Genomic DNA, 15,469 nt, shown 5'->3' on the forward strand with positions numbered 1-15,469 from the left:
CTACCCTATCCATTCCCTATTCCAGGAATAGTACTTTATAGGCTGACAGACTACTTTCTCCAAAACATCTGAATCATAGCTCATCAACAGCAGGGCATCTTCCCTGACTTGTTTCTGTCCTATTTGGCTGTATAATAACATGCTCAGATACAGCAGCCTCGAATGTGTCTAAGTTACCAACACTGAGGACACAGGCTGCCAAGATGCCACACAAATGGGAAATCGTGAATCCACCATGACTAGAACCTAGGGTATCTGAAAATGAAAACCAAGATTCTTGGAATATTTATAGATTAGGAAATAGCTCTGGATTATGTCATTACTGGCCACTGGCTGTTTTTAATCTCAGGAACACATCACATTAGAAAATCCAGAGAAAATTGTGCAATACAACTTTTAGAGTCAAATGCAAAAGGAATGCTATTCCTAGCAGCAATTGAGATCTATGTCAAATGGAACCTCAGATTTCATTCCAACCATTCATTCATTTAAGAATCCTTGAAAAGGGATCTGCTGTATCTAAGGTACAATGTTAGATGATGGAAATATAGACATCAGAAATGGAAAAGGACATTGATTAATCTTTGGGAAATGATTTTTTTCCAGAACAGAACTTCAGTTAGTAAATTATTATATACAGTTAAAGTAGGCAAATAAGTCTTTTTTCCATGTTAATGAATGATGACATCTAGTAAATTATTTGTAAGGGAACAAGGGAAGGAAATTCTTTTTAAAGTTTACTTCAGGGGCAGCTAGGTGGTGCAGTGGATAGCAGTCCTGAAGTCAGGAGGACCTGAGTTCAAATGTGACCCAGACATTTAATAATTACCTAGCTGTGTGACCTTGGGCAAGTCATTTAACTCCATTATCTTGCAACAAAAATAAAAAAATAAAAGTTACAGCAGAAAAATTTTATATATTATATATGTTTATATGTGAATATATATATAAGTATATATACTATACATAATATATGAAGATATATATACAAACACAAATCTATTTATACACATATGCATGCATATATATGCATATATTTATATGCACACATATGCATGTATATGTGTTTACATGTGTGTGTATGTGTACATGCTTTGTAGACTTTCCAATTAAAATGCAGCAAGGAGGGGGCAACAAAAATGATGCTGTTGTTCTTTATTCAAGAAGAAGACCACTACATCAGGGAGGTGATGCCATGACAAGCACATAAATTGGATCTGAGTGAGGTGAGGGGTTTACTGTGCTGAGTCACCAGCTTCACTTTTTCATCCAGAACCATCTGGGTCCAGTTGCTAGATATGGACCAGGACAACTGGAGTTGGCCCTGGATGCAAGGCAGACAGGGCTATGTGATTTATCCAAGGTCATACAGCTAGTAAGTGACAAGTATCTGACACTAGATTTGAACTCGGCTCCTCCTGACTTCAAGATTGGTGCCACTTAGCACCAATATTGTAGATCACTACATTTCAGTTGCCTAAAATATCATTTGGAACAAACATAAAGATTATCAAGGGAACTGCTGTGAAATGCTTATGTGAAGCGCTTATGAACTAATTTATGAAATAAGAAATATCAAAATCCTGTTCCCAACCTTTTCAGAGGAAGGAAGATCCTGAGTTGAATGTGACATGTAACAGATCTGATTAATATTGTGAATAGTTTTCTGAAGTATTGTTTTAAAAATTCTACGTGGTATGGGTGGCTAGGTGGCACAGTGAATAGGGCACCAGCCTTGGAGTCAGGAGTACCTGGGTTCAAATCCAGCCTCAGACACTTAATAATTACCTAGCTGTGTGGCCTTGGGCAAGCCACTTAACCCCATTTGCCTTGCAAAAACTAAAAAAAAAAAAATTCTACATGATAAGGGATACTAGATAACAGGAGAGGGCTATTATTGGGAAATGTAGGTGATAAGAAAAAAAGAAATATGTCAATACAATTTTAAAAGAAATAAGAATCCTTAAGTCTGATTATACTATTTTCATCTATTAATCAATCAACCAATATTCACTTAAGTGCTTTTTATTATGCTCCAGATTAAGTGCAAAGTATTCTTAAAAAGGGCAAAAACACAAAAAAGTCCTTTCCTTCAAGGGGTCTATTTAAATATTCGTGCAAACAAAACAGAAATTATCATGTAGATTTTTAAACACACAGCCTAATAGGGCAGCTAGGTGGTGCAGTGGATAGAGCACAGACCCTTGAGTCAAGAGGACCTGAGTTCAAATGTCACATCAAACATTTGATACTTATGAACTGTATGACCTTGGACAAATCACTTATTTCTGATTGTTTCACAAAGAAATATCCTAGCTCTAGTCTTTATTATTATTATTATTTGATACTTGCTGGAGCCTCTATTAAATTGGTGACTATGCACTTTAAGAGCTGTTACAGGTTTTGCAAATTTAGACAGAAAATGTGCAGGGGGTTACAAAAGTATTAATGCTGTTTTAGGCAATAAAAGCTTAGCTTCAAAAAAAAAGCTTAGCTTCACACTAAGAATTTTGGGTCACCCTGAATTTTATTAAAACCTCTTTCTAAGAAATGTTAGTTTCATCCAGATAAGGAGCTGTGGAATTTGAACAAAGTACAAGGACTATTCTCTTTAATTTAGGGAAAAAAACCCAGATATCTTATTGTCTGATCTTGTGACCTCTGAGACTTCTCTTTAAGGTTATGATTTCTCTCTCATCACACCCAATTTGGATCAAGGTACAACATGGAAACAAAGTAAAGACTGACAGAGTGCTTTCGGTGGGGGGGGGAGCAAGATTGGGGGAAAACTGTAAAACTCAAATAATATCTTTAATAAAAATAAATTTAAAAAAAAGAAATGTTAGTTTCCTACCAGGTCATATCCTCTTTGACAATTTTATTGTATTTGTAGTTTAAAGAAATTCCTGTTCCCCTTCTAGATGAATTGATTTCTAATGTTTAAGAGACCTAGCAGGCATGTAGGTGGAGCAGAGAGCTGAGACTAGAATCAGGAAGCTCTGAGTTCAGATTCATTCAAAGACACTAGCTTTGTGACCCTGGATAAGTCACTTAAGTTTGGTTGGGCTCAATTTCTTCATTTATAAAATGGGAATGTACCTCCCAGCCTTGTTGTGAGGATTAAATAAGATAATATATGTGCCTGGCTCATAGTGATCTCTATGTATTAGATCTCATTATAATAATAGTTGTTACTGATATTAGCCATGTGACCTTGAGCAAGTCACTTAATCTGTCTTAGTTTTTCTCCTCTCTAAAAGGGGGAGAATAACAGTACTTCTTAGGGTTGTCATGAGGATCAAACCAAATATTTGTAAGATGCTTAGCACAGCACAGGTAGGTAGGAAGTTCTGTGTAACTGGAAGGAGTCGTTGGAAGAATAAGAGTAGTTGGAAGAGGAATAAGAGTAGTAAGAGTAGGAATGGTTGGAGGAGGAAGAGGAGTGGTAGGAATAGGAGTATTAGGAGGAGGAGTAAGAAGAGAAGGAGGAGGAGGAATAGTAGGAGCAAGAGGAAGAAGTGGAGGAGGAGCATAGTAGAAGGAGGAAAGAGTAGTAGTAGGAGGAGGAGTACTAGTAGTAGTAGTAGTAGGAAGTGGCATAGTAGGAACAGAAGCAGTAGGAGTAGGAGAAAGAGAAAGAGGTATAGTGGGAGTAGTAGTAGGATTAGGAGAAGGAGGAGGAGGAGGAGGAGGAGTGTGATGTTTTAGTAGAATGAGAACTGAAAAGCTCTCATTGTCCTGGGCAATTAAGTCTGGAAAGAGTTCCCAACAGCAGTGAAATCTTAGGACCCAGAAGTAAATCATATACATAATTTTAACAAATTGGGAGGGATGAGTTTTCAAAATTTTCAATAAAATTTAAAAAATGATTTCTTATTGATTCAGATGAACTCTAATCTGTACTAATTCTGAATGTTTAGTCTCACTTAAAACCATTTGAATTTCCCTAAAGTGATTTCAAGAAATGGAAGACATGAATGATGAAGCCAACACAGACTACATAGTTTGAAGCAAGGCATGAGAGTTAAAGACACAATTTTAGTGTGGATTTCAGGATATTAAAACAATTAAGGAATAGATCATCAGTGGTTTCATAGTTATGGAGGCTCTACTCATGCAGATGACAGTTCTCTATAAATGAGAGTTGAGACAGAAAAACTCATCATCCTTTGGACAATCTGGTGTTAAGGAGCATTTTAAAGAAAAGTTAATCTATTTCTCCAAGACAGCTGGGTGAAGCAATGAATAGAGTGCTGAACTTGGAGTCAAGAAAAATCATTTTCAGGAAGGGAGAGAATTCAGAACTCAAGATTTTAAAAATGAATGTTGAAACTTATTTTTACATGTAACCAGGGGGAAAATGAAAGAAAAGAAAAAGAAAAGAAAAGAAAATTCATTTTTCAGAGTTCAAATCTAGCTTCAGAGACCTACTGTGTGACCCCTGGGCCAGTCACTTAATCCTTTTTGCCTCAGTTTCCTCATTTATCAAATGAAGTGGAGAAAGAAATTGCAAACTTCTCTAGTATCTGACATGATTGAAATGACTAACAAGCTATTTCTCCAGAGTCAAGACATATAAAACATGTGGGCCTTTCCAACCTATTTCTGCTAAACCTTGTTCTCTGTCCATGTAGACTTTAAGATCAAGGGTTCATGATGAAGAATCAGAGAAAGGAGAAAGTGACTGATATTTGAAATACAAAATTATAAAACAGAAGAGACTCATTTTGAAAAGCTTCAGCACATTCTCAAAGCTCTGGTTTCACAAAGAGAATTTTCTTCTGTTCCATCTGTCTGTTGGATTCGTGTCTTTCAAGGTCCAACTCAGGTCAATCCTTTCCTCAGATGAATCAATCCATTGCTCATTTCAGAGACATTCTAGAAGAGTGAGTGCTTTTTTTCATATTCTTCCTTTTAGTACAGTTGGTTAGTTGTGGGCATATCTTTTACATTTCCATTAATTAAGCTATAAATACTATGTATTTGTGTCTCCTATTCTCAGTCTAAGCATTTTTAAAAATGTTTATTGAATTTCTTTGACAAAAGGACCTGGTAGTTAATGGTCTACTTTTTGGGAGAAAGAGGAGGAGGGGAATTAAAAAACAGTATCTAAATCTGGAATCTAATGTTCCCTAAATGGAAAAATGTGAATGTGAAATTGCACTCAAATAATTACTTGCAACTGAATCTAAGAATCAAATAGAATTTTAAGAGGAAAAAGAAAAAAGCTAATAGCATATATATATATCATGCTGTGACACACATAGACTATGATAGAACACACAAAACTGATCCTTGTGTGGTTATAATGATCAACCTTGGCAATGAGAAGGGTTGAAAAAATGTGCTTTAATACCTACCTCCTATGTATCAGAAAAGTAGGTAGGTGGCTCAGAAGATAAAGCATTGGATCTGGGGTCAAGAAGATATTTCAAATACTAGCTAGATGACCTTGGGCAAGTCACTTTACCTCTGTTTGCCTCAACCCACTGGAGCAGGAAATGGCAAACCACCCCAAAGTCTTTGTCAAGAAAATCCCATGGACAGTATTAGTGTGCTCTGGTCCATTGGATCACAAAGTTGGGCATGACTGAATGGCTAGTACAACAACAACAATGTTGGGAACATACTAGGCAGAAAATGTTAAACATTTGCAAGAATGAGCATTTCATACAAATTCCAATTTCTTTTTAAGTCCAAACCAGGAAAGTAGGTATCTCTCAACGCAGTTTCAAAAGGACAAGAGATTCACAGTGGACACTCACCTACTTTCTTAACAAAATATCAGTATTTTCAGGAATCATTAATTAATACCTAAATAATGTATAGTCATGTGCACCAAAAACATGAAGAGTTGAAGGGAGAAAAAGTTTTGCTTATGACATATGAAACAAAGAAATAAATAAATAAAAATAAAGAAGGAGAAAGGACTCTTTAGATTTCAACTATGGGAAGAAGAAATTTTCTCTTCTGAACCAGAGACAAATGAGTTCAACCCTATAAAGAAAATCTTTCATTTAATTTCAAATTAATTCTTTCAAATGTTTTGAGTCATTGTTAAGTTCACAGAGGTTATGTTATACCCAGAGATAAGTCAAATCATTCATCTCCCCAACCCCACTATAAAAAAGTGCAATTACAGACTGATTGCATTTAGGGTAAAACATACACTGAAGTTGTAAGAAACTTGAATACACTGAGCCAACCAGCACAGAAAGCAAGGAGCTTTGACATTCATGTAAAAACTGATGCAGAATTTTCCAACATTTGTCTTGCACAACATGTCTCAAATATATCTTCTCATGGTACTTGGGTACTTGATTGCCTAACTTTGGATTATTCAAACAGTAGTATCAACATGATTAGAAGGCTGGTTTTAGGGTCTTGTGTTCTATTTTCTTTCTGAAAAAAATATTTCTGATTTCTAAAAGTAATAAGAATACAGGTTCAAGAATGCCATCATCCAGAGTATATAAGGTTAAATCCTATGGGGCAGCAGAGATGCTCTTTCTTCTCTTTCTTCTTCTGTGCTGAGGGTATTTTGGAGTTCACATCTACAATTTTTTTTAAAAAACAGAAAGATGTTATAATATTTATTTTTAAATTTAAATTATATTTTATTTTCATGAAAGATATGCCTCCCAACTCCATAACACCTACTGTGAAAATTATCCAATATTTCTTAAAAGGAATAAAAGTAACTATTTTAAAATGCCCCCAAATGTTTACTTGGCAACTCCTTTTGCCAGGTCATATGATTTCATTTTCTTGGAACCAAACCGACTCTAGGAATATGGCATTTAAAGTTACTTGTTCAAATCATATTTTTAAAAGGAAATGCTGATAATATATGATGCAGTGTAAAGTAAGCATAACCAAGAAAAACTATGCAAAAATTACAATAATACAACACCACTGAACTCTGTGTAATTATAATGTTCAAGTTCTGCAATTTGAAGGATTGAGAAAATGTATTTTAATCAATCATGTAATAATACTTTGTGTCAGGCAGAAATCATTCTGCCCTCACATACAAGAGAACATTCAAATACATCTAAGATAATTTTTGGGGGGGGGGCAGGGACTAGTAGTTGAGGGAGATCAGGAAAGATTTGATGGGGGAAGTGATGATTAAAATGGGCAGCCAGGAGCTGCCATAGAGCAGACAACACTGGGCCAGGAGTCAGAAAGATATGAATTCAATTTGACCTGAGAGACTTCCTTGCTAGATGACTCTGAGCAAGTCACAACTTCTGTTTGTCTCAGTTTCCTCACCTGTAAAATAACAATTTTGTAGTGCCTGGCACCCAGTAAGTACTACACAAATGTTATCTACTTTATTATTATTATTATTATTATTATTATAAAAAGAAACAAAGGACTATAATGGGTGGAGGTGATGAGGACATGCATCTAAGGATAAGGGAAAGCTTATGGAAAGGCAAGGAGAAGGGTGAAAGACAGCAAGAAAGTGAGGTTGGATCATAGAAGAGTAGTTTATAATGAAGCTGGCCAAGGTTTGAGGGTTTTAAATGTCCCGACAAGAGAAACTGTAATAAACAGGGAAATTAAATCTACCCTCACTCCCAGAGGTGGAAAGACTTTAGCTGACTATACTACAAATACTGTTTGTTAAGGTCCATTTATTCATTGGTTTTGGTAAAACTACTTTTCCTTTTTAAGTCTTTGCTAAAAGAAGGCATACTGGTTCAGGAAGAGGGGAAATAACATACTTAAAAATGAATGTTAAGGAAAAACAAACAAATCATCAAAAAAGGACAAATAAAGGAGACTGAACAATTTAAAGTACCTCTTTCCTCTCCAGTGCTCCAGAATATAAAATAGTCCCATTGCCAGTCCCTTTAATAGAATTACAGTAGTTGGTTAAAATCACTCACACAATATGCATATTTCTATATGAAACTATGAACTTCTAATACATAAATTTAAATGTATATTTAAATTTATCCAAACAATACTGATTGCCCTGCTTATCTGTGTTCCCTTCTGATATTCCTTCTGTTCTCAATTGATTATTTTTAACTTGAAGCTCTTTCCTTTCTTTTCATCTTTTTTTTTCAAATTTGAACTTATTTTCCACAAACACTAATATAGCATGAAAGACTAATTACTTACAGTAATTAGAGCCCAGAGTCCTTGTACAGCTGCAGCCCATTCAAAACCAATTTTTTCATGTAAAAATCCACCTAGTGTTGGTCCTATGAATGCTCTAAAAAAAATAAAAGAAGAAAACAAAATGTACCCCCAGAGAGTTGCTTTTTTAAGTTAAAAGAAACTCTAATTCTTTGAAATTATATTTACATGGCAATTGAATTGTCAAAAGAAAATCCATCTTTTTCAAGTTATCAAACAACATGCATTTATCAGTCAAATGTAGTATTGGGGCTAAGAATTCTATCTTGTGGAACCCCCTCAAAATTTATTTTCTTAAAAGCTGCTTATCACATATTTTTTATATTTCTAATCCATAAGTCCACAAGCAGTATTCTTTAATTAGATAATTTGTTTCAAAGAATATCTATCATGCTAGGTATGGTAGAATATACTATGGCAGCACGAAATATGGTGCCTGTCCTCAAAGGACGTAGAATCTATTTTAGAATAGTCATGAAAATGTTGTTGCTGTTGTTGTTGTTGTAATATATGATTAAAGTGCCAACACGAATAGTACAGGCAAGTGCTATAGGAATTTTGAGAAAAGAGAGAGATCAATGTGGGTTGGAATGAAGGGCTAATGGAAGAAGAGAGACATAAACAGCAGGAGAGACAGAGGAGGTCTTTGGGAATGGATGTAGAAGGAACAATGTGAGTAAAAAAGGTAGGAATGAATATCATGTCATATGACAGGATAACAGTGAGAAAATAAACAACCTGTTTAAAGTCAGTTCTAAAGTTGGATCAGTAGGTTGCTTCTAAATTACAGTTAAAAAACTTGGATTTTCATTCTACAGGTGATAGGGAGTCCCTTCAGGCTTCTGAGTTACAGGAACTGTCACATTTCCCAAAGAATTTTAGGGAGATTAATTTGGCAATTATGTGAAGGATTGAGTATGGTTGAGAATTTGGAGGTGAAGAGACCACTTGAGAAATTATTGTAGACATTTAAGTAACTAAAATATAGTATTATTTAAGTTGAATGCAGGGTTTATTTTCCAATTAGTTTGAAATAAGATAAGTATTGTGTATGTCAAAAATAAATATATCAGTCTCTAGAGAAAGTATGGTTTGGTGGACAATGTTCTGGGCTTGGAATTAGGAAGATCTGAGTTCAAATACTATTTCTGATCCAGGATACTTAGAAATTCTCTTTGCTTCAGGCAGTTCCCTGAACTGACATTGGAAGGTAGATCCCTGAGCCTTTCTTGAAGTATTGTTCTGTCTATGTATACATATCCCAAAAGGGATTGGAAGAGATTTTGTCTGTGTGTGTGTGTGTGTGTTTGTGTGTGTGTGTGTTTAAATATGTGTATATAAATGAATATATTAAAAGACTGTGGTCTAGAACTGATTTGTTAGGCAATTGGCATACATTGCTTAACAAACTGATATTCTTGGAAGCTTGAGTTTTTGTTTTTTCAGTCATTTCATCTTTTATCTACTTAAGTTTTTGGCAAAGTCAATCAGGACTCTGATCCTTGGGCTAACACTGTTCAGAAAAAACTGTGGTTAATGAGCTCAGGTAAAGTTTAGATTGTAGTTATACATTGTTTGTCCCAGGAGTGTGATGGTGGAGTTTTAGAAAATGATTTCCCCAGGAGAGAGGGGTAGTTTATGATTAGATTTTTCTCCAGAAGGGTAAGTTTAGGATGAAGTTTGGGTTAAGGATTAGGTTTTCCACTGGGGTTCCCATAGTAGTAAAATACCAATGGGTTTCCCTTTGGATGGATTTTTGGAAGGATGACACTAGGAGATACCCTGGTATTTATAGGAATGACTAAAAAGCATCCAATTGGATTATGTAACATTGTTTTTTTAGGTTTTTTGCAAAGCAATGGGGTGAAGTGACTCACCCAAGGCCATATAACTAGGTAACTATTAAGTGTCTGAGGCTGGATTTGAACTTAGGCACTCCTGACTCCAGGGCCAGTGCTCTATCAACTACACCACCTAGCCAACCCTGATTATGCAACATTTGGCATAAATATACAAGAGATTCAGCTGGTTCATTTGCTATGGTCCTAGTCTGGCTCTTCTCATGACTGTTTATTGAAAGAAAACTTAAGGTTAGCAAATATATGTTAGTTTTATGATTTGATCTAGTTTTGTTTCTTTGTCTTATATTTAGTGTTGTTTGTAGATTCTGTTACTTTGAAACATTTCTATGGGGAAAATGTAGACAATCAGAAAAACTATTAAAAAGTTGTAGTCAAAGAATTTAAAATGCTGGGAAAGAGTAATAAAGTTTTATACCTGAAGCAATTGTCTCAGTAAACAGAACTAGCTCCCATTTTAGGCAAAAGATTAGGTTTTAAGGGGGGGGAAAACAACTCTCTGTAAGATATTTTCTCTCTCTGTCATTTCAGCTGTACTCTTAGTTGAAATACAGAGATCAACTTATTATATTCAAAGAAAGGAAAACTTTTTCCTTTTTTGTAGAACTGTTAAAAGCAAATTTGCAGATTGAGGAGATTAGAAATTAATCATTTTAAGATTGCAGAGAAGTAATTCCAGGAACTCAATCTCTTCTCTTTGTCCTATCTAATAAGGCACTTAACAGAAGTTTAACATATGCTGAAATAGCTTAATGGGTTTTGAGATACCACTGTGTAGAATTTTTTTTAAGGAAAAATTAAAAATTAAATTCTGTAAAAGTTTCAGGGGTAAATAACATTTAAAAAAATTTTTTTGCAAGGCAGTGAGGTTAAGTGACTTGCTGAAGGTCATACAGCTAGATTAAGTGTCTGGGGTCACATCTGAACTCAGGTCCTCCTGACTCCAGGGGTGGTGCTCTATCCACTGTGCCAATTAGCTGCCCCTGGTAAATAACATTTTGATCACTTTTCCCCTGAAGATTGATTTGGCTATTGTTTTAGTGTAATAAAGGCAGCGAGGATCAAAAAAATCCCTAAGTGAAGAAAAAATAAAAGCATAAAGTTTGTATTTTAGTTATCTCTTTTTAAATTTTTTTTTATTTATTTAAGGCAATGGGAGTTAAGTGACTTGCCCAGAGTTACACAGTTCGGTGATTATTAAGTGTCTGAGGCCAAATTTGAACTCAGGTACTCCTGGACTGACTCCAGGTCCAGTGCTCTATCCACTGCACCACCTAGCCAATCCCTCTAATGACTTTGTTAACTCCTCTCATCTCAGATCAAGTTCCCAAATAAAAGTGTTAGAAAACTACAATAAATGCTAGAAAAATGTATGGAGAAAGTAAACCTGAGTTATAATCTACTCTCAGAAATTTTAAGCTATATGATCTTAAGCAAGTTATCTCTGTTTGCCTCAATTTCCTTACCTGTAAAGAGGAAAATAATAGTGGTATCTATATCTCATGGTTGTTGAGAGGATCAAAATGATATAAAGATTGTGGAGTACCCAACACAATGATTGGCAAATGATAAATACTATGCAAATGCTGATTATTGTTATTATTATTTCTTTAATTGAATATAATTGCACAGCATATTTTACATGGCATTAATATAAAGCACCAAGGGTAATCAGATGAATGATTTTCTATGTAAGATAATTTAGAAATAAATTTAGCTGAATTGAGATCCTCTGATTGGCAATAAGTTTTGTTTCATATTTTAAATATATTATAATGTATATATTATTATTATTAGATTTCTAAATTCTCTTATAATATTTGGAAAACCAATGTATCAGAAATGCTATTTAAAAAGATATTTTTTAAAAAAATCTTAATACTGTTAGATTATGAACTTTTAAAAGAATGTGACAAAAATTGATATCTGAAAACAAATATTTAATGGGATATATTTTATTTTAAAATATATAATAAGTTTACTATAATAATGTTTTCATTTGAAAATTTTTGGAAATCACATATAAAAATTATGAAAACATATAGGGAGGCATAAAGATCTAATTTCAATATATCAATAAGAAATCAACTATCAGTTATTTGTTTTGTGTCTGAAACCCCATAATTTGATGAATTTTAATTTATAAAGAATAAATGATATATAACTGTTAGAGAAACATGAGAAGTTAATAGTATTCAAGTCCTAAGTTGCATTTAGTGAAATTTTGCTATTTGATATAATAGCGCTTGGAATTATAATTTTGTTTTTAGTTTTGATTACAGGGATGGTATTCTAAATTGTAATGAAGTTAATAATAGCATGCTGCAGTATGGAAACTGCTACAGGTGGATGTTTATTCCTGGGAAAAGTTACAAGTGTGGTCTAAGATAGGATAGTCTTGACTCAGTTTCCCCACTGTGCTATTTCCTTTCTGAAGAGGAAATTTCACCACCTAGTTAATCCTGAGTCTGACTTTTGATCCTATGACTTCATGACACAGAAACAGACATACACACACTCATGCACACTGATCTGAAAATGAACTTCAGAGGTCATCTAATCTAACTCTCTCATTTTAGAGGGAAGGAAACTAAAGTCAAAAAGAAAGAGTTGAGAGCAAACATTCATTTGCTGAGGGCCTACCATGTGCTAGGCATTGTGCATTTTATCAGTAAGAGACATTAAGAGATTTGCCTAAAATCTCACAATAAGTGGCAGAAAGGAGATCTAAATTCATATTTCAATCAAAAACCTTCCACTGCTCAATGATGCTTCAAAGAAGATTTCAAGAGTCAAGGGACTGAAACTGATACATCATTCATTATATATAAATCTTATACTGCTAACATGAAAACTCCTGTAAGTATAAATATAGCTAATTCTGTATGAAAATAACTTCTTACCCAAGTGACCACATTGCACCTAAAAGCCCAGACACAAGTCCAAATGTGCTTAATCCTTCTTCAAATCCATTTTCACTAGAGAGAAAAACAACCAAACACTTATTAAGCAAAAGTATTGATGGTAGCTGAGGAGAGAAAGACAGTGACAAAAACCTTGTTTTGAGTATGTTGCCTCAAGGAGTGATACTGTCTGACTTCTTTGGGGTGTATTCCCAGTAAGTGGGATCATTTAGTTAGGGGATGTGCACAGTTTAGTCACTTTTCTTGCCTAGTTCAAGCTGTTGTCTGGAAAAATTGGACTGATTTGCAGCTTCAACTGCAATGTATCTGTGTACCTTTTTTCCTATCGCTCCTCTACTACTGACCATCCTTTTCTTATATCTTTGCCAATTTGGCAGGTATGGGATGAAACCTCAGAGTTGTTTTTAGCATAGAGAATTATTATAAGGGAAGCAGGAATGTGATAGCATCTGTGGGCAGAAAGAGGATATAATTCCTATAGGAGGTCATTGTTGACCCAAGCTTTGGAGGAAATTAGTGAGGCTAATAAACAAGGGGGGAAGAAGGATGTTTCCAGTGTAGGGGACAGACAACCTGTGGAAAGGTACAGAGGTGATAGATGAAATGAGAGGAAAATCTATCAGGGTCAGTGTGGCTGAGAAGAGTGTATGAAGGAGGAGAAGAAGTTGGAATCAGATATAAAGTCTTTAAAAAAACCAAAGAGAGTAGTTTTTATTTTATGCTAGAAGCAAGTGAAAAATGATGTACTAGTAAGTACCTGTCACTGAATTTGAACTCAGGACTTCTTGACTCCAGATCTAGTCATGTATCAATCTGGAGGAAGACCTAATTTCAAATCTGGCCTCACCCACTTAGTGTGTATGACCCTGAGTAAGTCTTATCTGCCTCAGTCGCCTCAACTGTAAAATAGAGTTGTTAGGCCCCTAACCTCCTACCATTGCTGTGAGGATCAAATGAGATCCTCTTTGTATAGCACTTAAGTAGGTTCTATATCCATGTTTATTCCCTTCTTTGTCCACCCCCATCTCCTGGACTTCCTAACTGCCTCAAAACTGCTGATGATACAGAATTATAGTTCAGTAGGATTAGGGCTGAAGACCTAGAATGAGGCTTTAGAGACTAGAGAGAGAAGAGAACCTGAGGGCCAGAGCTCTTGTGTTCTGTGCAAATAGAGTCTGAAAAGGATGATCTTCCTGTGCTACTATCACTTGGTAACTTCTGCTTTGTGGAGCCCTCTATTTATTTCTGCCACTCTATATAGATCCTCATGACTATCATCATAGGCCACTCTCCATTAAGTCTCAAGGAATCTGACACTTGGCAAACCTTCTCTGTTCTGATACCTAGCCTCAAGCTTGAGGACAAATATTCGTCTTATCCCCTTGAACAGTCTGGTCCTAACTTTTTAGTTCCTGTGACCTATATCTCTATTCTAGTTCCTATGCACAGGGGTAGTCAACATTAAACTTCAACATCACCCATAGCTCCATGATTTTGAACTCTGAAATTCTTTTCTGTAATTCTTATCTCCTAACCTTTTACCTCTTCCTCTGCTTTATTCTTTTTAAATTTAGTGCCTTCCTCTGACCCTGTTCATACAGGTCAGTACAACATTGTTCTAGTCTCACTTTCTTCCTCTGACTCTAAAGTCTTGACCCTAAAATCAATAAGTTTAACAATATACTACTGGTCACTCTTTATATTCCCTTACTTCCTTATCCTTTGAGTCCTTCCACTCCTCAATTTTAGGCCTTCCCTCTCCCACTCCTTCCCTATCTATCTCCTTTGCTCAATTTGCTAAATGCTATAAGAAAATACACAACAGTACTGACTGGGTCCATTGCAAATAGATTACCTAATTTAGGTCCTTGATGATGCATGAAATTACTTTTTTAAAAAAATGATAGGGGCAGCTAGGTGGTGCAATGGATAAAGCACCAGCCTGGAGTCAGGAGATATTGAGTTCAAATCAGGCCTCAGACACTTAATAATTACCTAGCTGTGTGTCACTTAATAGCTCTGTTGCCTTGTAAAAATAAAATAAAAATAAAAAAAATACTTTTTTCACAGCTTAACAAATAGAACTATTTACTAAGCATGAATGAGAAGTGAGTGGAAATTAGGGAACTAGTAGGTTATGTTAAGGTTAAATACATTAGCAATAAAGGATATTTAGTGAGTGGTAGCAATGTAAATTCTTGAAAGTGAGAATCATGGTAACCAAGAGGTTCCATTGATAATGCACTTAAGAAAAGTTACATAAATTGAGAAAAACATAAAATTTCACTAAACATTTACTAAAGAATTGAAAGGAGGCTTTTATAACACATATCCATTTTCTATCTTATTGACAGCATAAATTTTATACTATTTTTGCTCTATTTAATAATTTGCTATTCTTGAGTTCCTATCTTGGTTTTACAAACCAAATTATTGAATCCAATGGCAATCTTCAACATTTCAAATGACATTATGGAACCAGAGGCATTTGTGTATGAGAAATGCTTATTAAAAGAGGTGAATTTAAACAAA

At 34.9% G+C, this 15,469-nt stretch overlaps 1 protein-coding gene across 1 annotated transcript in view; it reads right to left on the bottom strand.

The window, feature by feature from the left end:
- Window positions 1-1,089: 1,089 nt before the first annotated feature.
- SLC18B1 (solute carrier family 18 member B1) overlaps window positions 1,090-15,469 on the bottom strand; it is a 49,674-nt gene continuing 35,294 nt past the window's right edge. The window contains exons 12-15 of the mRNA XM_074187614.1: window positions 12,917-12,991; window positions 8,137-8,230; window positions 7,811-7,860; window positions 1,090-6,554 (exon numbers count right to left, since the gene is read on the bottom strand). Coding sequence (XP_074043715.1) covers window positions 6,479-6,554; window positions 7,811-7,860; window positions 8,137-8,230; window positions 12,917-12,991 — 295 coding nt within the window. The 3' untranslated portion in view covers window positions 1,090-6,478. The remainder of the gene's footprint in view (window positions 6,555-7,810; window positions 7,861-8,136; window positions 8,231-12,916; window positions 12,992-15,469) is intronic.

The sequence above is a fragment of the Macrotis lagotis genome, chromosome 5, assembly GCF_037893015.1.
Source record: "Macrotis lagotis isolate mMagLag1 chromosome 5, bilby.v1.9.chrom.fasta, whole genome shotgun sequence".
NCBI classification, from domain to species: Eukaryota; Metazoa; Chordata; class Mammalia; order Peramelemorphia; family Peramelidae; genus Macrotis; species Macrotis lagotis.